Below are 21,642 nucleotides of genomic sequence, written 5' to 3'. Positions count from 1 at the left end.
CGGGGGCACTCCAGAATGATGTTGGCTCCTCAGTTGAAGCCTTCACTGCTGAACAAAACGATGTGCCCTTAAACATATTGTTAAGTCCTAGATTCAAGTCTTGGATGCTTTCAGACACTGCAGCTGTCGTAAAATCCTTTCCATGTCTATGTTGTCCCACTTTTGCCTAATGTGAGATTTTTGGGGTCGGTTCCCAGGTATTTTAGGTGAGACTGCTTTCTGGCAGAGGCAGGTGTTCCAGTATCATATGGCTAGATTTTTCTGGTCATTTGCTGAGGAGCCCCTATTTTCTAGTGTGGGCCAGTGGAGTTGCTAGGAATGCTCACTGCCACCCGTCTGGTCACACTGTCGCTAGCCTCGTCAGTGTTTCTGGGTGGGAACTAGGTGTGTGGAAGGTTGTTTTGTCTTTTAAACGTTGTTTTAAGTGACATAATATGAGTTCCTACGTGTGTTTCCAGTTCATAGTGAGGAGTCCAGGCATTTTACTTAGCCTCTTCAAGGCTTTACTTCTCTTCCTCCTCACACTTCAGTTTCTGCTTCTTAAAATCACTGAAGATGGTAGTGATTAGGTTATATGTGATTTCCATTGCTTTATTTTATATTGTCCAAAATAGCAACACCAACCTTAACATCCACATTGCAATTACTGAAAACAGTTGAATGCTTATTTTGCTTGGCCGCTATTTTTGCTGCTAGGCTATGTATAGCCAAAGCACTGTTTTTAAAAGTTACTTGAAGCATTTTCTCTCTGTGTGCTGATGTTACCAACTGACTGTATAGTTAGGATCATTACATTTTATGTTTAGTATTCAGAAATGGCCTTAAAATTTTGAAAAATTTTGTTTTTAACTCTGATAAAATTATGTATATGAGATTTAACTTCTTAAGCAATGTGAAGGGCCCATTTCCTCAACATTTTCCTCTCTTGTAACCAGTGCTTCTACCCTAGGTGGCCGTGCCCTGTTTCCGCCTTCCCCCAGGCCTTGACAGCCACCATGCTACCTTGTGTCTTTGTGGATGTGGTTGCTCCGTGTACCTTAGAATCATGTTTGTCCTCTTGTCGCTTGGTTCTTTCACTTGGATTAATGCATGCTGTATGACAGGTTCCTTCCTTCATTAGCGCATGTTCCATTGTGTCTGCTCCATTGTACCCAGTCCTCTGTTGAATGACACTTAAGCTGTTTCCACTAGGAATTGCCTTTTGAATTTCACTTTGTTTTATAATATTCTGCAACAGTTTCGTAGTTTTTAGTCAGATGGACAGAGAATTATGTTTAGAGATGTTAATTCTGTTCATCCCTGTTTCTACTTCGTTCAGTGAATCTGATGGTTTGTTTTCGTTTTATGAAATCTAGGATGTCATGTAATTTGCATATATATATGCATATAAAATATCTCCACAGGTGGACATTTGATCAGTGCTTAAGTCTCCACTCGGGGTGTTGCCCCCGTGTCTCAGTGCCTGAGTGCAAGACCTGGCTCAGCTGCCAGGACCAGCTTCTGGGTAAGCCCAGGTAACACCCTGGCAGGAGAAGCAGCTAGTAGCTGCTCAGGGAGGTAGCTTCCTGTCTTCCTTAGTCAGGGATCTGGATTCAATTCCTGCCTCCTGGACTCAGCCTGGTCTAACCCCAGCTGTTGCGCAATTCAGGTAGTGCATATCACACAAGAGATCTTTTCTTTCTCTCTGCTTTTAAAAATAGATTTAAAAATACACAAATCTTTGTTCCCAAAAAAACATACGTATTTGTATCCATCCTTATACCGAAAATGGTCATATAGCATGAATGTTTCTTGATTTGATCACTTTGTCCTTATGGTATAGAGGAATCTTCCTCATTCTTTTTCACTCCTGTGAAAGCGCAGGCTGAACATCTCTAATTTAAACATTCAAATTCTGAAAACGCCGGTGACTTGAAACACTGCTAGTCTTGAGCATTCTGGGCCAGGGACGCTCGGCCTCTTGGCTCCTGCCAGTGGACACTGCAGTTGTCTGTGGTGACTTACTGCTAAGGTTAATCCTGTAGAAATAACGAACTGTCTAGGGGTTTTTTTTGTTTGTTTTTGTTTTGTGTTTTTATCAGTGATGGTAAGGTGTCCTGGCAGTGTAGGTGTTGGGTTGGAAGGTGAGTTGTTTCACAAGATTCTACCAAGTTTTCTTTGGTAAGCATTATACTGTTTTGCTTTCCCTGTAGTGTTTCTCCTGAAGATGTTGTCAAAGTTGTATATTTTTATGGGTTTTTTCTTTTGGTGAAGAATACAGTTTTGGTGTATGTTTCTCTTGGTTTAAGCATTTTTTCCCCCACATTCTGAGCCCTTTCTGTTTCCCCTGTTTTCTGTAATTCTGAGGTTCTTTGAGAGGTTTTCTGTATATGCAGAGGGTAATCCTTTGTGATAGCTTGGGTTTGTTTTTGGGTTTTGGTGTTTGTTGTTTGTCTTTCTACTTGTGTTACCTTTTGCCGTTCAAAATTTAAATGTTTGCATAGTCCAGCCTGCAGCCCCTTTCCCTCGTTACCTATGTAATTTTCCGTCATTTTCTACCAGCGTTTCCCCAACTCTTTTGTGATTTATCCTCTTTTCAAGTACCTCTGTGGTTTGTCCCCCTTTACACTGTCTGTCTTGTCTTCCCCCAAATAAGTTAAAAAGTACAGAATTGTGGACTTTTCATGGACTGCACAGGTGCCAAGGTCTGTGAACCAGCTGCTGTTTGTGTCCCTGGAGGTTATAGTTAGCCTTTGTGTTGTGCTGTCTGTGTTCAGGTTTGCAGTATGCTGTGACCTTTGTCAACAATGCCATTTGTTGATTAACAGGAGCTAGAACGGCAGAAACATATGTGCAGCGTGTTACAGCACAAGATGGACGAGCTGAAAGAAGGCCTTCGGCAGAGAGACGAGCTCATTGAGGTATGTGCACGGGCCGGGAAAGTCAGGTCGCACCAAGTGAGTTGAGTGGAAGAAGGTGTCTGTGTTGGGAATGGGACAGAATTAAATGCTACAAAGTTACTTTCCTCACATTTGGCTGTACCCTAAAATTATCTAAACTTAAAAAGCTCTATTAAGCATCTACTTTGGGGAACCATGTAGACATTTTCTCCTTTAATAGCAGAGATTTTTTTTTTTAAGTGCCGTTTTTTCTAAGCTATTTTAGGAAACCGTCAAAAAGTGAAAAATTATAGACTAGCATTATCCTTTTGAATGTAGTGAATACCATCTTTTGGGACATGATTCTAGACAAAAATTTTCACTTTCTGAGGTAACTCAATGAACATGAAATTGTCAAGACACCTGCCTCATGACCCCACAGTGAAGGCCGGCATGGGGCTGCGGTCCAGGCCTCTGCTCTCCCAGGATCTCCTGGTCCCACTTGTTGCCAACTTCAGAGCGGGAAGTATTTAGCTACCAAGCACTTTGCATCCATCTTCCTCATTGGCCTACTGCTTTGCATGCATTTCTGTTCTCTAAATGTTGTTCTTCCTCTTAAGGTGGTTGCTTTTTAGTAAACCCGTGAGTCATTTTTCCCCATCCAGGCGTGGTGGTCCAAGCCAACTACTGCTAATGCAGAGTGGCCACCTGCTGGTCTGTCAGGAAGGCAGCTCCTGGTGGTCCGCAGAAGGCAGCTTCCCCGCCACCTGCCTGCCCCGCATCCCAGCCTGCCGCCTTGCTGTCCCCTGCTCTTTCTCACTCCGTCTCCTTCCTGTAAATGCCTTTGAAAGCCCAGTTAGTTGAAAATAAGAAATGGTAACTTTTTCATCTGTGGAGTGGCATTTTTCATCATTTTCAAGAACAACTGAGCAAAACCAGCATTTGTGGATTCTGAAAGTAAAATACCGAGACATCCGACTAAGTAACGTGTGTGTTTTCGTAGTTTTCCATATATGGTCAGAAGCCTGTTATCCAAATTTGGTATCCTGTGAATATTTAAAAATAATGTGAAAGCTTTTCCCCTTTTTGCCCATGTCCGAGTATCCTGTTTCTTATTTATTTTTTTAATTACGTTATTACTTTCTGCCCCTCAAAAGAATTACACCTGCTTTGGGTGCTGCTTTTGACACTCAGCAGGTTAAGGTTGGATAACTGTTGCGGCTTTTAGTTGGTAATTGCATTTATTAGGGTTGTGATACTTGCTCAACAATGCACAAGAAGAAACCTGTTACATTTAAGAGGTATTATTGCCTAATCTGGAACGTTCTCTAAGAATTACTAATTGTAAATTCCAATGCCTATAAAAATTAAATTTTTTCCTCATAATTGATAGTGTCTTGCTGTTACAGATTTTGATAGCAGAATTTCAAACTGATCAGTCTGTTTCCTGTAGTTTTTAATTTTGTTAAAATAAAACTCAAACCTTTTATGCTGTAATAAGGAATCATTTCGTCCTAAGCAAACCTAAATTTCCCCGTCGATAAATGTAAGTTGTTCCAAGTTTTGGGAAAAAATACCGTTATCAAAGAGGAGTACACATGGAGCCGCTGCGTGGCTGCGGCTGGGAGCGCCGTCCCAGGTCCCCGCTGACCCCTGGGAGCAAGCCCAGGAGAGCCGGGCTGCCTCCACTCCATGCCAGCTCTGCTCTGAATACCCCACTCTTGAATCTCCTGCTCATCCCAGACCTTTTGTCCATGTTCTTTGTAAGATTCCGCTTTGTTCTGCTTTCCCTCCCTGTTTCTTTCTGCCCTTTTATCATGTCTCTTCCCTCTTCCTCTGCAGGAGAAGCAGCGCATGCAGCACAAAATAGACACCATGACAAAAGAGGTGTTTGAGCTCCAGGAGACACTGCTTTGGAAAGATAAAAAAATTGGGGTATGAGATGAAATTGGGTTTGGTTAGAAACACACTGATTAAGGCTAGAACAGTTCAATTAAGAGATTCCAAAAAGAGTTTATTCCTGTACCGAAAGGAGGCTTCCATGGGAAAATCTGTTCCTGTGCCTGAGGGCGGGGTTCCTTCCCGCTGACTCCCAGCCTCACGAAGCCTGCGTTTAGGGAATTTGAAGGCAGTTTTTCTTATTCCCCTAGAGTTGCTATTTAGAAGCGGACACAGGCATTTAATTCAAATTCCATGGGTAATTTGATATTCTTCTGTTGCAAGAAGTTGGATAAGAAGCAAGAAGATAGAGTATTAGTGAGGGAAAAGTTTGAAGCATCCTCTAAGTTCTTGGTGAATAAAATAGGAAGAGATTAAAATTAGTGTAATTATTGAAGTGGATAGGAATGTAAGATTTGCTTGAGTTGCCAAATGATGACGCCATTTCTAATTATAACCTTTGAGCTCCTCCCATCTGGGGCCTAGATAAGAAAAAAAAAAAAAGCTTTCGTTGCTTTTTGCTGAGCTCTGCTGATAGGCTTTGAGAAATTCCCCTTCTCACTCCCCCCTCCCCCCATTCGTCTCATTTGGCCTTTGACTGGCCTGAGCTCTCTGATCTACACTGGGAGTCCCTCACTTAGAGTGTCCAAAGACCTCGCTTGTCAAGAAAGGCTGTGTGAAGGAAACGGAGCATGTGGGATCAGTCTAGTTCTGCCAAGATCCCCACAAGTCCCTGAGATCTGGCTGCTTGCGGACCCTCTGGGTCGTTCCCGTCCTCATCAGGGGCTTTGTACATCCCAGCCAAAGGACCGTGGTGTCCAGTCCTGCTCAGCCCTCTACACTCAGTCTCGTTTATACAATGCAAAATTCTGGGAGCGTCTGATTTACAGAGCTAAAGTGACTGTACTTACCTGCTGTTTATTGCGTTAATAAGGTCCCACTCAAACCTCTCAAACCTTCTGGGCACTGAATGACCAATGAACGCCATTAGGCATTTTGAAATTGTAATGATAAACTACTGACGATTCTTTCTGTCTGAAAAAGATACGAGTAAATATGTAATACCAAGTATGCAGTTTGTAAAGTTGAGCTCAGCTCAGAATAGGGAATTTCCTTTAGCATGTATGAGTCATGATCTAGGACTTGTCTGCAAAGTTCATTTTTATGGTTAGATTTGGTAAAGATTTAATGAAGAAGCTTGTCCATTATTTCCAGATTGACGCTAAATTTTCTTTAGTTCTTTCTTGCCTAAACCCAGTGGTCTTACCTTTAACTCCATTGCAGTTTAAGCACCAGGGAAAGGACCCATGAATTAAAAGGGAGCGTATGAAGAACTTGTCTGTGGGGTGCAGCCTAAGCTCACTCTCAAGATGTTTGTGCCCCAGTGCAATAATATGGAGAATAACCTGCTACCTCAGAGTTGAGTTCAGCCCACTGTGTATGTCCTTTTGTTGTCTAGATGCTATAATTTGAGGTTAGGCCAAGAATAAAGAATTACTTAGATCTCCACAAGCATGTACTTTCTACCCTAAAAAAAAAAAAATTGCTGTAGGAACTATTGTTGCAGACAAATGAAAGGCTGGTAGTTATATGGTCAGTCCACACAGAGCATTTCAGATTACACAGTATTTTTGTGGGCTTCAAACTTTGTGGGAAAGTGGGCAGATTTATAGGATATATTTTATTTTCCCATATGTAATCTTGGGAAGATGAAATTAAAAAGTTCAGAAGTAAAAAATAAAACCCGGTGCTCTAGATGTGGGGGGAGAGGAGCAGAAATGTCCTAGCTTTGCTGGCATTTAGTTTCAGGTTGGTTTGTTGCTTTAGAGGTCATTTGTATGCCACGGTGTTGTTTATGGAGAGCATGTTGTCCCAGGGATCATGTACTAACTGTGTTGTATGTGGTGATGCGTGGCATGCTTACTCACCGAGGTACCATAACCAAAAATATCTAACCCAACAGGGAAAAGTGACTGCCCCTGGTTAGAAAACACTGTTCTACTTTGGTTTCGAATGTTTTCTTTGTTATTGATGCGACAGAGCGTTCAAACTAGAGTGAAGTGTTAGAATAGATGACTTACGCCCCAAACTGAAATTATTCGCTTACATACGCAGTGTGAATGCCAGCTATGGAAAGGGTGTTAGGTGTTGACCTTTCGGATTGGATTAAGGAAGCAGGGACTCATCATATGGGCTGTTTTTCCCAGCATCCTCTGGTCTGACAGTAAGGGGAACACAGTGCAGCCTCCAGGACGCTGGATCTGAAAAACTGTGCAAGGACTCTGACCAGAAAGGACTGGATCCATTCTCTGGCTTTGCTGCTTAATATGCTGTTGGACAAAAATTGTATATAAATAAAACCTCTCCATTTTGCAAACCATAGAATGAAGATAAGACAAAAGTGTTACATTACTGGGATGAACGTGTGAAGGAGAAATTTGATCTGATATACATGATACAGACATATACTTATGTCTGTGATGGTACCTGCCAGCACGTGGTGCTTGCTATCATTCCTTATTAATTCCCAGTTTAGCTACAGAATAGGAGCATAATTTTTTAGAATTAATTAATCAGCTATCTGTTATTGAAACAGTTGTCCCACTTTTTTTTTTTTAAGATTTATTTATGTAAACAGAATTACAGAGAGTGGAAGGGAGAGACAGAGGAAGAGAGCTCTTCCATCTGCTGGTTCATTCGCCACATGAATTCAATGGCCAAGGCTGGACCAGGCTGAAATCTTAGCGAGGCGGTTCCTTTGGGTTTTGCACTGGAGTTCAGGGGCCCAAGTGCTTGGGCCATCTTCTGTTGTGTTCTTGGCCCATTAGCAGAGAGCAGCAGGGAAACGAAGCAGCACCTGTATGTGATGGCCCTCTTACAGGCAGTGGCTTTACTTGCTATGCCACAGTGCTGGCCCTGTCCTAGTTCTTAAAAAAAAACTTTGTTTATTTGAAAGCCAGAGTTACAGAGAGAGAGGGAAAGATCTTCTGTCTGCTGGGTCATTTCTGAAATGGCCTCTATGGCCAGACATAGGCCAATCCAAAGCCAAGATCTAGAAACTTCTTCTTGGTCTTTCATTTGGGTTCAGGGCCCTGGCTCTTGGGCCACTTCCCGCTACTCGGACTTGAACTGACACCCGTATGTGATGGGGTGCTGTGGATGGTGAGTTGAACTCTACACCGCAGCACCGACCCTCTGGACCAGTTCTGTATCTGATCAACTGAGAGAAGTCACCTGTTGTTCTGAGATTAAACACCGAATATGTTAAACATGTAGAAAGACTTTTTTATGTAGCTCAGCTGTCAGATTCTTGCACGGACTACTTTGGGGTTTGTCACGAGGTTAAAGGAAATCCGATGTCTTACTGACTATCACGGGTTGTTGATGCTTCTGCACTGTCCTGCTCTGCACCCACAGCTGGAGAGTCAGGTAGTGCAGGGACATTTTTGGTTTTTGGCTTTCTGTATTATTATTATTACTATTATTATGATTACTATTATTTGTTTGAGAGACAGAGGAGAGTCCGAGAGCAGTAGTGCACCCATCTGCTGGTTTGCTCCCCAGATGCCGAGAGCCTGAGCTATCTCCAGCTCTCCCGTGTGAGTGCAAGAACTCAGGTGTTCAGCCTGTCACCATCGCGTCCCTGGCCGTGTGTTAGTCAGGAGTTGAGCAGAATCCAGAACCCAGGCATTCTGACATGGGACTTGGTCTTCTGACCAGCTTACCCGCAGGCCTCAGTGCTGCCCGGGGAAAATGCGTCAGAAAAATCAGATGAGTCTTTGTTGTATTTAAGTGAATTCACAGTTTTAAATTAAGCTGTATCTGGGTATTTTGTCTGATTGATAATCTTACAGCCAATACTTCATTAAAATTACTTCCTAACTTTCAATTTTTTGAAAAAAAAAGTACATTCTTGAGTAAATGATTTTGCTTAAACATAAAATGTTTTGCTTCCTTAAGTGGAGCTGCCAAGGAGGACAGCTGAAGGAATGCTTTCAAGTCTTGCTGTGTTCATCTTCTGGTAGCTTTGTTTTGTAACGACTGGAAAAGAAAGACTGTTCTGCTTGATTATAACAAACACAGTTTGCCAAATCTTTGCATGCAAACCAGGTTCAATTAAAATGATACCGGAGCTCTGCATCCGCATCTGTTTCTGTTTGCTCCCTCTCTGACTGCTTGTTTGCAAGCTTTTAACCGCTTCCTTGCTTCCTGTGCCCTTATCTCTGCTCATTTGAGTCAGTTACCTTTCACTTGCTCTCTTCTGTGCCATTCTTCCCCCTGCTACCCTGCCTGAAACCAGGCCCTAGAGAAACAGAAAGACTCCATTGGCTGCCTCAGGAGGGAGCGAGATGGGCTCCGAGAGGAGCTGGCTGCCCTGCAGGAGACGGTGAAGGCCGGAGAGGTATGTTAGCATGTGCCTGCGCCTGTCCTCTGTCCTCTTTTTCTCATCCTCGCATCTCTCCTAGCCTCGGCCCAAACAACGTCTGTTTTCCAGATGTGGTTGCTCCAAGTCGTTTGTCTGCAGAGCCCCTTCTCACTCCACTGGTTCTGACCAGGCTTGACCTGGGGCAGACATGTGATGTCGCACAGTTAACTTTGCAGAGCTTGTGTGGATCGCCTTTTGTGATGGTGGCTTTTTTTTTTTCCTATCCCGCAGAAACACGGCTTAGTTATAATTCCCGATGGCACGCCCAACGGTGACGTCCATCATGAGCCAGTGGTGGGAGCCATCACTGTCGTGTCTCAGGAAGCTGCTCAGGTCTTGGAGTCAGCAGGAGAAGGACCACTAGGTAAGACACTGTGTGCTAACTGGGAGTAGTGTTGCCGTGCTGGACCTCCAGCTTGTTGTCAACATCCCAGCTTAGAAAATCCAAACCACATAAGGCCCGTCTGCAACTGACTTAGGGCCTTTGCAAGAGGAACCTGGGCACTTTGTCTTCAGACACCCTTGAGCTTGGGAAAAACAGCGTCTGGGTCTTGGGGAGTGAGCCACCAGATGGAAGATCTTTCTATCTCTCCTCTCTGTAAATCTGCCCTTCCAATAAAAATAAATAGATCTTTTTTTTCTTAAAATCTACTTCCTGATGGATCAGATTTTTTATTGTACTGCTTATCTCAAAGTGCTGTAGCTCTTGGCATACGTGTTTCTTAATGCATGAAATAGAGGAGCAAGATGCTGAACACGGAGTGTGACATCCAGAGCTTCTAAGTGTGTTGTAATCTGAGTCTCTTAAATTTAACCCATGGAGGGCCTGATGGTACCTGTCCTGGAAAACTGTGAAGGGGTCAGCCATTGTTGCTCACAACACTACACTGGAGGGAGGCAATGACAGAGCTGGACACTGTGTTCATGAAGAAACAAGCCCTCTTCCATCTGGTTTTCATATATGCATAGGTTCTAGGGAGTGTGAAATAACATAAGAGTTGAGCAGCCTGAAGACAGTTTGTCAAGTTAGCAAGCACATTCTCTGATGTGCCGACTTGTGCAAGTGCAATAGTCGAACCGTTTAATGAAGTGGAGGATGGCGGTGAGCAAGACAGGCCTAGAGAATGGAATCAGTGGATGATGCTTGGCAGCTCGGGGTGTTTCTTCCTCGTTTGGAAGATGCTAAAGAAAGCAGAACTTAGACTTGACTGTGCTCCTGGCTGGTTGGGGATTAGGTGGGGAGAGGGCTGGCCAGGTGTCGCTGCTGCTCTGGCTGAGTTCCTGATATCCCCCAACCCAAGGATCCATTTCAGGGCAGGCTGGTGTAGAAGCAGCCGTCTCAGCGGACCGGAAGCCAGCCTTCAGGAACCTGCTTCCAAACCACAGATTGCTCTTGGCTACCCACAGCTTAGAATTGCTAACCTCTGTGGGATTCTGCTGCTTCCAGCATTATAATCCTCTCTTTTCCCAGCTTCCTCCACCTCCTCCTCCACTTAGACCCTCAGTCTAGTTTCAAATGTTTTGATCGCTCCTGCTAAGTAAGGACTTGAGTTTGGAACAGCACCCTTGGCATTGGAGTTGCCTGTCTGCAGGAGTTTAAAGTGTGGAAGCAATCTCTTTTCAGTTCACCTTGTCTTTAAGTGGGAAAATGTTTCTGAGAGCAAGTGTTATATTTGGTGCCCTGGCAAATTAAGCAAATTGCATTAAAGCCTTTTATTTCTTTTCATATTTGGAACTACAAAGTACTTTATCAGATGATTGCTGTTAATCAGTGTGAAGATTTTTAGTTTTCATTGTTTATGTATTATGTCATTACAAAGTTTACAACCATTTTGATTTGTTTTAGATGTAAGGCTACGAAAACTTGCTGGGGAAAAGGAAGAACTACTATCACAGGTAAACACATTTCTGTCGGGAGGTATTAATTTGAATGATGTTCTATTAAACGTTAGCCAACTGAAATGTTCTTTAGAAAGAAGTGGGCTTATTTGAAACATCGGTAATCAAATGACATTTTCATATTTTGCCATTGTGTTGTTTCTAATTCTCTTATTTTTTGTCTTTTAAATGGAAATGCACGCAGTCTGACTGCTCTAGTCCTACCCATTTTGCTGTGCAGAGAGCCGTCTCCTGGGGCAAGTCCGTCCTCCTCTATCCCGCCCGTTCCTGCTCCTTTCTCTTAGCTGAGTGTTTGGCTGTGTGCTGTCCTCGGGCAACTCCATATAACATGCTTGTGTTACTGCTTTACAAAAATGTTTAAGAATAGGCTTGTTGGTATTGAGCAGTTTTAGGTTTAGAGCAAAACAAAACAGAAAGTACAGGGAATTCTCCAGTTGTCACTTCTCCACAGTGCTTTATAATTGGAATCGCGCAGTGTGCGGTCAGGATCATGCAGGGTATGGTTGCAGTTGCGCAGTGTGTTTTTGGAATCTTGCAGTGCATGGCCTTTACAGACTTCACTGAAATATACGTGCGAGGCTCTACCTTCCCTTTCTATGGGTCGAAAACTTACTTATTAAATTTTCTATTTATCTGTAAGACAAAGAACTGTAGGCATGCCGTCTACTGGTTCACTTGCCTAATGCCTAAAAAAGCAAGTATGGACCAGGCCAAACCCAGGAACCAGGAACTTAGCCCATGTCTCCTGTGTGGTCCCTGGGAACTCAGGTGCTGACCTGCCACCTGCTGCCTCCCAGGATGCAGGGTGGTAGGAAGCTGTCGGTGGGAGCAGAGCCCCTGGAACCCCAGGCACGGTGGTATGGGACGCAGGTGTCGCGGATGGCATCTTACCCTCCACACCAAATGTTCATCCCCTATAGCTCATTTCTTCTTATACTTCAGTGAGTAACATCTCACTGTTTTGTTGGACCACAGTTTCTTCAGTCAACTGCTGAAGGACTTCTTGGTTGCTGTAGTTTTGAGATGATTCATAATGCTACTGTAAATATCCATGTGCAGTTTTTTTATGTAGATATGACTTGCTAAAATATATTTTATTTTAAATTTCAGTTAGTTTTTAACAAATTCCATGTAACTTGTAGGTACAATTCAAATAACATCATATTGCCTTCCACCCACTACTTTCTCCGTTTCTCTTTGTATTACAATAAAATGACTTAATACTTCACCAGAGACAAAGTTTGAAAGTAAAAATAATAAATAAAGACTTTAGTAGGAATAAGACAGGGGTTATAAACAGTAATGAATGGAAAAATTTCATTTCACCTATTTTATAGTGAATTATAAATCAGTCACAGATCATGAAAGCTGTAGTAGTACAACATTCTTTTTTTTTTTTAAGATTTATTTATTTTTATTGGGAAGGCAGATATACAGAGAGGAGAGACAGAGAGGAAGATCTGTCCGATGGATCACTCCCCAAGCGGCCACAATGGCTGGAGTTGAGCCAATCCGAAGCCAGGAGCTCTTCCGGGTCTCCCACGCAGGTGCAGGGTCCCAAGGCTTTGGGCCGTCCTTGACTGCTTTCCCAGGCCACAAGCAGGGAGCTGGATGGGAAGCAGGGCCACCAGGATTAGATCCAGCGCCTATATGGGATCCCAGATGCATATAAGGCCAGGACTTTAACTACTACACTATCACGCCGGGCCCTGTATAACATTCTTAACCTTTGATCTGACAGAGGTATAAAGCAAAGTTTTACCAAAGTGTATTGGCAGCAGTATCAATACACACAGACATTTCTTCCCACGTACAGGGAGAACATGTGGTATTTGTCTTTCTGGGGTTCAACTTCCCTCAACATGTCCTCTGGTTGAGTCCATTTTGCTGCAAATGGTAGAATTCCGTTTTTCTACAGATGAATAATATTCCATTATGACTGTACATCAGATTGCTCATTTGCCTGAAAGTGCAGACCTTAGCTGAGTGCAGTTTTTGCCTGTTGTGAGCGGTGCTAGTGTAATCATGGTGGTGCGGGTATCTCTTTAATGGACAAACCCCAGGCATGGCACTGGCGGGTCCTACGGCAAGTCTGACTCTAGTTCTTTGATAAGCTGCGTGCTGAGTGGGTGTGCCTCTCTCCCCACAGCCTCGCCAGCAGTTGTTGTTCTCCGTGTTTCGGGTTTTTAGCTGTTATGACGATGTGTTGTGGTTTGATTGGCTAGCGATGTTCAGCATTATTTCCTGTGCTTGTTGATTGTTTGTGTTCCTTCTTTTGACAGCTCTCTGTTGAGGCCCTTTGCCTGTTTCGCAAAGGAGTGGCTGTTCCTGTTGCTTCTTGTCCGTTCTGCTTTAGGCATCCTCTGTTGCCATCCCTCTGGGGAAGTCTGCTTAGCTGTCTTCCGTCTCCTGTCCTTACCATCGTGTATTTCGTGTTCTCGTCTGCTCCTAGTAAGGGGAGAGAGTCATTCCAGCCTGGAGATGTCAGTCAGTCCGTGTGCAGTAGGAGGGCTGCTTTGCATTCTAGGCTCACCTTTCACTCCTCGAAATTATGTATGTGTTTTCTCTGAAGGTATTATTGCATGTGTTCTTGTTATTCGCTTGGTTTTCTGTATGTTTATTACTTAGCTGCAGAGGTGCCACAAGCAGTCTAAATCCACCCCAGATGTGTTCAGATGTGTCAGGTCGTCCTGTTGGTTCCGTCTGATTGGGTCCCGGAACCTTTGGGCCTCCCACTGGGCCTTGCTGCCTTGGCATGGAGATATCACGTGATATCTTCTTCTTGGCCCCTAGGGCTCTCCGCTGCTTCTTACTGAGGCTTGGTTCCCCCCCCCCACCCCGTCCCAGTGCCTCAGGCCTTTTTCTTTATTTATTCTCCTGTGTTGGAACAACTTCCAGTAACTTCTAGGAAACGGTTGTGTGGACTGTTAATTTCTCATCACTTTGTTGACCTGAAAACGCTGTCCTATTATCCTCGACTGATAATTTGGTATAGATTTCTGAATTGCAATACATTTTTCTGCAGAAGACATTTCTTCATGGTCCTGTTGTCTCCACTTTGGTGGGAATTTCAAAGACATTTTCATTTGGAGCTTTTGTATATGACCTATTTTCCCCCTCCTTCTGGAAGCTTGTGTCCTGTACTGTAACTGTCCGAAGAATCAGTGATGTGAGTGGGAGTCTGTGTGCGTTTCACCATGCCCCGTCAGTCTTGGTGGCGCTTGCCTTTAGTGGGTGACATTCTACTTTTTAGGTACTTGGGATATTTCAGTGAATAAGTGAGTTTAAAAAAAGGGGGGGCCTGTTTTAGGTGTTTAAAAGCCTAGTGTGAAGATGCTGCTTCCAGTGCCCAGACCCCATGTCAGCAGTCCCCAGATGAAGGTGTAGCTGGATGAGCCGTGTTGCTTAGCTCAGTATGCTGGTAGTGCAGCCCCTGGGAGGCAGGGGTGAGGGCTCACATTCTGAGTTCCTGCCACATTCATGGGGCTCCTAGTTTGCTTGTGGCCTGAGATGGGCCATGTGGCCATTTGGGAAATGAATCACTAGATGAGAGATCGGGCTCTATGTCTGCCTCTCCACAAACCGAAACAAACAGGAACAGAAAATCCCTGCCCAGTGGGCCTTACGTTCTGGTAAGGTGATGAGACCGTCAACAGTAAGCATCAGTAGTACGCAAACCACGAAGTAGGTTTGTGCGAAGATTTACTTCTGTGTGTTTGTCCAGCTGTAAGCTGCTGCCATGGGTGTGGGATGGGATGGGTTAGGTATAACAGGACAAGGGAGTATGTAAGAGTGTTCGTACTCGCACACCCAGCTGCTTCTTGCCAAAGGATCCAGCATAGGGGCTGCACATGGCTGAGCCTCGTGAGGGTAACAGGGTAACGGGGCGCTTCTAGGGACGTGTGCAGACGGTGGTGTTCAGGAGGCATAAGCCAGTGGCTCTCAGAATAAAACGTGCTGGTTCTCTGGGTGAGAACCAAATGAGAAAGAGACAGTGAGAGAGAGAGAGAAAATGATAGTAATGATGGACTTGGAAATCACTCTAAGGAGGGCTGATAGGCCATCCAAGGCGCAGGGGAGAGAAGATGGTCTCGGTGGGTGCTAGGGGACACTGGAGTTGGAAGATTGCTGGGTCTGGAGAGAATGAGCAGTGATTACGGAGAAGACTGGGCAGGGGTGATGGTTATCTGTGACCTCCAACCAGCACTGGGAGGGAGGGAGTGAAGGCAAGACGGGATAGCTGGCTAGGTCATCAGTCCCAGGAAAGATCCCCTGCCAAGGAGTGTGTTCTGAAATTGTCAAGCGTTAAGCAAGACAGGAGTTGTCTTGACCGAGCAAGCGGGTCAGGAGCCAAGCAGTGAAGGAGTAAGTTGGTGGCAATGAGAGATGAGATTAAGAACAGGACTTTTAGAATGTAGGAAAAATAGCTTAACAACCACAAAGAAAGCAAAACGACGTCTTGTATTTTCTGAGTCTGTAGTGAAATGCTGTGAACTTTGGATTAAACAACAGCCCCAGGATGTGAAAAGGGAGAGCAGGTTTCCATTAGCACATGGAGGTGAAGGGACTGCTCAGAGAGGGGCTTGGGGCTGGAGGGCTGCTGCTGATGTTATGGAGTTGGGCTCATCGCTCTGAGAGTTCCGGGCAGTAGGTCGGGGCGGGAGATGAAGGCTGGAACTGTCCAGAGCCTTGCGGGAAGAGTGCAGGAAGGGGAGGCTTACCTGCATGGCTGTGAGGGGGATGATGGATGAGGCATGTGGCCAGGTGAATCTGGGGCTGCCAGGGCAGAGGTTGGGGAAGCGTGGGTTCAGTCCCTGCGTGCAGCTCTCCTGTGGGAGGGTGACAGACTAATTCTGGGTGCTGAGGCTTGCCCTGTCACTGGTGGCCTTCGGGACCATTGGAAAGCCACCTGTGTATTTCCAGCTGTTTCCGTGTCTAACAAGTTTTAAAAAGGAAGAACATCTCAGGCTGGCGCTGTGACGCACTGGGTTAGGCTGCTGCATATGATGTTGGCATCCCATATGAGGGCCAACTTGAGTGGCCGCTGTGCCACTTCCAACCCAGCTGTTTGGCAAGATGAGCCAAGTGCTTGGGCCCCTGCCATGCGTGTGGGAGGCCTGGACGGAGGTGACTCCTGGCTCTGTCTGGCTCAGCTTGCTCAGTGCAACCATCTGGGGAGTGGACAGTGCATGGAAGATCTCTTTCTCTTCTTGAAGGGGTCGAGTTAGAGAATTTCCTGGAGCTCAGCTGGTGCTCATGTTGGATACCATTATTGTAGTTAGTGACTTCAACTGCTGTGCGATGGTGGCTGTGAATAAATCTTTTGAAAAAATTATATTTATCCCCTCTCTAAAAACTAAACTCCCCAAGCCTTAACTACTGATAGAATTTGCCATTTTTTATTGAAACTAGCAACAAACACCGCAAAGATGAACTTTTGTGTAAACATATACAAATGCTAGCAAAGTATAACTTGTACTGGGCCACCTGGTCCTGGGGCTCAGTCCTTCACACATTTGCTCATGGGTTACCTCTCACACCCATCACAGTAGGTGCCCAAGGAAATGGTTTGAGTGACTGACTGATCGGCGCGGCTGGTCGGGGGAGGAGGATGCGCCGTGTTCTGTGATGTGGCCGTCGTGCTAGACCTTCGGCTTCATCTGAGAGGTTGGGGTTGCTGCTGAAGCTTTATTTCTGTTTCAGGTTAGGAAGCTGAAGCTGCAGCTGGAGGAGGAGCGGCAGAAGTGCTCCCGGAGTGACGGCCCAGCTGCTGACCTGGCGGGACTGCAGAATGGCTCCGACTTGCAGTTCATCGAGATGCAGAGTAGGTACCAGGGAGAAGCCAGCACACTGGGAGCAGCAGTGGGCCTCTTGGTATACATTTGCCTCAAGAACTATGTTAGGGAGCTTTGCCAGTCTCTGACTGGTCCACAGACACTGTCCCATTCAGAAACATAGCGGCCTGTGGACTCGAGTGGACAAGCACGGCCCATCACTGCTCAGAGCCTCGTCTGCTGCAGTGACACCCTGGCACTGTCCCCTCCGTTCCAGGTGTCTGTCCAGGCTCAGCTTACCCAGTGGCAGCCTTGTATAGAATTTTCCCTGGATGAATGTGTTTTGCAGTTCACACATGCCGCTGTTGGCTTTCAGGGTTCTCCTGAAAGTGCCCTTATTAACCCAATCCCTCCTTGTCAGATGAAATTTAAAACAAGGCCACCAAGTGAGTCTAGCCGATTTAGTTACCTAGTTCATTCTAGTTTTTCTCCCTTCCTACTATTGATCCCGTGTTATTTTTAAATCCTTACTGCCTTCACCTAATTTTCCCTAGGAGGAAAATTTTGGGGATCAAGGGGTGTAATTTGTGAGTTCAGCAATTCCAGTTTAAACAGTGGCCTTGCCGGTAACAGGCTTTCAAATCTCAGTTATTCCATTCCTTTCATCTGTGTATCCTGAGCTAGGGGACTAGAATGGACTTGTTGCGCTGAGATGTACTTTTATTTTATATTTTAATTTAATTTTTTAAGAAAAAACATTGCTGGACAGACTTTCCAGCAGCTGATTCACTCGCCACAGTGTCTGTTACAGTTTCGGCTGGCCATAAATCTGGGTGCAGAAACTCCTCTCCTTTAGCCGTCACTGCTGCTTGCGGAGTGCACACGGACAGGGTTGGGGGGTGGAGCTGAGACTCGCATCCAGGCTCTGGGAAATGGGCGGGGAGAGCGGCCTGCAGAGCCGGGGCAGCAGCCAGCACAGGAGGGCGCAGAGGGCACAGAGGGCTCAGCCTGGGGGTGTCACGCTCCTGGCTCGGGACAGAAGAAAGGAATGGGTGTGTTGCAGAGAGAAGCAGCAGCACATTGCCTATCAACAGGTTAAACGGGTAGGATTTTTAAAATCTTGAGGCCTCTGTTTTAGTCCTTAGTAGTAGGAATGGTTCTCTTCAGTCAGAGGTGGCTTTGGGGGAGATGGCTTTATGTTTAAGATGATAGAAAATATCCAATTAGGGCCCAGTGTGGCGGTCTAACAGCTAAAGCCCTTGCCTTGAACACACTGGGATCCCATATGGGCGCCAGTTGTAATCCCAGCAGCCCCACTTCCCATCCAGCTCCCTGGTTGTGGTCTGGGAAAGCAGTCGAGGATGGTCCAAAGCCTTGGGACCCTGCACCTGCATGGGAGATCTGGAGGAAGCTCCTGGCTCCTGGCTTTGGATTGGCGCAGCACGGGCTGTTTCAGCCGCTTGGGGAGTGAATCATCAGATGGAAGATCTTTCTCTGTCTTTTCTCCTCCCTATATATAAGAGTTTGCAATAAAATAAATAAATCTTTTAAAAAATCCAATTAGAAAAGCCTTTTTCATTGAAGATGACATTTGTAGGTAGTTATAACTTTGGTCATGTGGAAATATTTTTAGGTTAAGTAATTTGAATATTTACTTTGTTAGGTTAGATTTGGCTTATTTCCTGTAAGCTTTATGATTCTACAAGTGTTAAAGAGGATGCTTTTTGGTTTTTGCGTTTTTTTAAAAAAAAGATTTATTTATTTTTATTGCACAGGTAGATTTACAGAGGGAAGAAGAGACAAAGACCTTGCATCTGCTGGCTCACTCCATGGTGGCCACAACGGCCGGAGCTGAGCTGATCCGAAGCCAGGAGCCAGGAGCTTCCTTTAGTCTCATTCACAGGTGCAGGGTCCCAGTGCTCTGGGCCATCCTCCACTGCTTTCCCAGGCTACAAGCAGGGAGCTGGATGGGAAGTGGAGCTGCCGGGATTAGAACCGGCGCCCATATGGGATCCCGGTGCCTCCAGGCTGAGGATGAGTTAGTTGAGGCAGTACACGTTGGCTGCCAGAGGTGGTTTTTGTTGAATTTGGATTTCTGGAGGGAACTGATAACTACATCAGTTCTAAACTTCTCCTGTAATGCTGTGTATCTCACCTCACAGCAGCTGGTACATTGTACTGAAGAGCCTGTTTCGGCCAGTATTAAGCACAGGCGGTGTATGCCAAATGCTTGACGGGTACGGAGGCAAGCTTGGGGGGAGCGCAAGGAAGGGCCTTTCTGACATAAGCACACAGGATTTAAACAGACATGAAGAAGAATGCAGATAAAATACAACCAAGGAGAGGGCGGTTACGTTAGCTCAGCAGGCACGGAGACACTGAAGGTTGAGCAAGGCCTTGAATGTTGGTTAAGGCTGAGTGGAGATGAGGTGAAGCGCAATGAGATGGGAGGGTCAGGCGTGGCTTCGGGGAAGCTGAGGTCCCCTGTGCTGGCCAGGCTCCTGTCTCCACAACCCTGCTGTCCTGGGGCGAGAGGAGAGTGACCCAGAGCCTGGTGTTGCAGCAGAAGGGCCCAGCATCCTCCCGGTGCATCACGCACATCACCAGAGCTGCCTGTGGAGTGCCATGCGTGCTCGGGTTCCCTGGCCATCGTGGGATGGGCTTCTCTGGGTCATGAGAGGATCCACCTGTCACCTCTGAGACATGAACACAACCCAGTATTATTTTCTGTTCTAGGAGATGCCAACAGACAAATCAGTGAATACAAATTTAAGCTTTCAAAAGCAGAACAGGATATAACCACCTTGGAGCAAAGCGTGAGTACTACTTCCGTCCGATACCAAGTACTGTCACATCCTTTAAAGTAGCCACCCCGTGCGTCTCCGTGGCTCAGCCCACATGTGCCTGGACTTCCGTGGGCTGGCTGTGCAGCTGTGCGCAAGCTGCTCTTGGACAGCAAAGAGAACTCACGCAGAGTACCTGCGGGGGCTCCACTCCCTCCATCCTCCGAGAACATAGCTCATGGTAACTATGATCGAATCTGTATAGGTTTTTCCAGTTGAAGCTCACAGTTTACAAGAAAACACTTCCGTCTACACTTCAGAGTTTAAAACCATCTCCCTCCAGTCCTGCTTCAGTGGAACGCTGCCCTGCAGCAATGTGTTCAGCCTTAAACCTGTGGCCACCCTTGTCATCCTCTCTGGGGACACTTGCTAACTTGGAAATAGCAGTTGGGTTCTGACAGGAGCTGTGATTACTCAGCCTTTGTGTGATGACATTGTATTTCCAGCTCAGCTAGGAGTGAGGGGTCTCTCATGCCCAGCTGTACGGACAGGCCCGTGTGCTGGTGTTCACACATCAGCCCAGGGGCACTCACAGGCCCGTGTGCTGGTGTTCACATACCAGCCCAGGTGCACTCACAGGCCTGTGTGCTGGTGTTCACACATCAGCCCAGGGGCACTCACAGACCCGTGTGCTGGTGTTCACAGATCAGCCCAGGGGCACTCACAGGCCCGTGTGCTGGTGTTCACAGATCAGCCCTGCTGCACTCACAGGCCCGTGTGCTGGTGTTCACACATCAGCCCAGGGGCACTCACAGGCCCGTGTGCTGGTGTTCACACATCAGCCCAGGTGCACTCACAGGCCCGTGTGCTGGTGTTCACACATCAGCCCTGCTGCACTCACAGGCCCGTGTGCTGGTGTTCACAGATCAGCCCTGCTGCACTCACAGGCCCGTGTGCTGGTGTTCACACATCAGCCCAGGGGCACTCACAGGCCCGTGTGCTTGTGTTCACAGATCAGCCGGCTTGAGGGCCAGGTGCTGAGATACAAAACGGCTGCTGAGAATGCGGAGAAGGTTGAAGATGAATTAAAAGCCGAAAAGCGGAAGTTGCAACGAGAGGTACTTACTGTAATGCTGCCTGGGGAATAACATTCTTAAAAAGATGAAAACCCTTGTTGGAAATAAAAATTCTTGCCTGCCTGATCAGTGTACTCCTGGGCCCCCACTTCAGAAAACAGCAGTGGAGTCAGCTGTTTGTGTTGCCCTGGGGCCCGCGCATGACTGGCCACTGCTGTCGTGTGCTGCAGTTAAGCTGTGAGGGAAAGGCGGTTCTTTTTCTTTGCTCTCGGCCAGCTGTCTATCCAGGAGCTGTGTACCCTTCCTGTGACTTAAGGAAACAGTCCTGTGTCACTGTTAACATCTCCCGCTGACTGGGAAGGGAACAAAAGGCTTGAGGGGTCTTGGGCCAGGCCTTGGGCACCGCTGACAGTGCCTCGGTTTCCCGCACAGCGCGGTCGGGCTCGGGTGGTTCCTGACTGTGAAGTGACTGAACTCTCGTCTCCAGTTACGCACAGCACTGGACAAGATCGAGGAGATGGAGATGACCAACAGCCACCTGGCTAAACGCCTGGAGAAGATGAAGGCCAACAGGACAGCGCTTCTGGCCCAGCAGTAGGGAGACCACTCTCCTCCGTGGGTGCAGCTCCCCGGGACCTGCGAGGGACTGACGCTCTTGTACATTGACGCAAACCCCCTCAGTACTGTTTCGAGTTTTGTCATTAAAACAGCTACCTTTGTATTTTATAATTTATGAGCAAATGAAGCAGGCTTGACTCCATGAATGAACTTTGGATTTTGTTGGTAGTTTGATTCTAAACTCAGAACTGGTCTATTCTGGTTTTTTGTTTTGTTTTGTTTTAATTTACATAATTGTAGAATCAAGTTTACGCAACACTTTCCCCAGCT

At 46.1% G+C, this 21,642-nt stretch overlaps 1 protein-coding gene across 16 annotated transcripts in view; it reads left to right on the top strand.

The window, feature by feature from the left end:
• LRRFIP2 (LRR binding FLII interacting protein 2) overlaps nucleotides 1–21,499 on the top strand; it is an 86,223-nt gene extending 64,724 nt beyond the window's left edge. For 9 of the 16 annotated variants that reach the window (XM_058657168.1, XM_058657167.1, XM_058657161.1 and 6 more), the window contains 9 exons: nucleotides 2,808–2,900; nucleotides 4,701–4,793; nucleotides 9,097–9,198; nucleotides 9,454–9,586; nucleotides 11,069–11,118; nucleotides 16,825–16,945; nucleotides 19,632–19,711; nucleotides 20,692–20,796; nucleotides 21,242–21,499. In XM_058657168.1, the coding sequence (XP_058513151.1) occupies nucleotides 2,808–2,900; nucleotides 4,701–4,793; nucleotides 9,097–9,198; nucleotides 9,454–9,586; nucleotides 11,069–11,118; nucleotides 16,825–16,945; nucleotides 19,632–19,711; nucleotides 20,692–20,796; nucleotides 21,242–21,352 (888 nt within the window). In that variant the 3' untranslated portion in view covers nucleotides 21,353–21,499. The remainder of the gene's footprint in view (nucleotides 1–2,807; nucleotides 2,901–4,700; nucleotides 4,794–9,096; nucleotides 9,199–9,453; nucleotides 9,587–11,068; nucleotides 11,119–16,824; nucleotides 16,946–19,631; nucleotides 19,712–20,691; nucleotides 20,797–21,241) is intronic. The other 7 variants (XM_058657172.1, XM_058657169.1, XM_058657170.1 and 4 more) reach the window with 2 other exon arrangements.
• Nucleotides 21,500–21,642: the final 143 nt, after the last annotated feature.

This window comes from Ochotona princeps, chromosome 30 (assembly GCF_030435755.1).
Source record: "Ochotona princeps isolate mOchPri1 chromosome 30, mOchPri1.hap1, whole genome shotgun sequence".
In the NCBI taxonomy this organism is placed as follows: domain Eukaryota; kingdom Metazoa; phylum Chordata; class Mammalia; order Lagomorpha; family Ochotonidae; genus Ochotona; species Ochotona princeps.
This window is presented reverse-complemented; position numbering and strand designations above follow the sequence as displayed.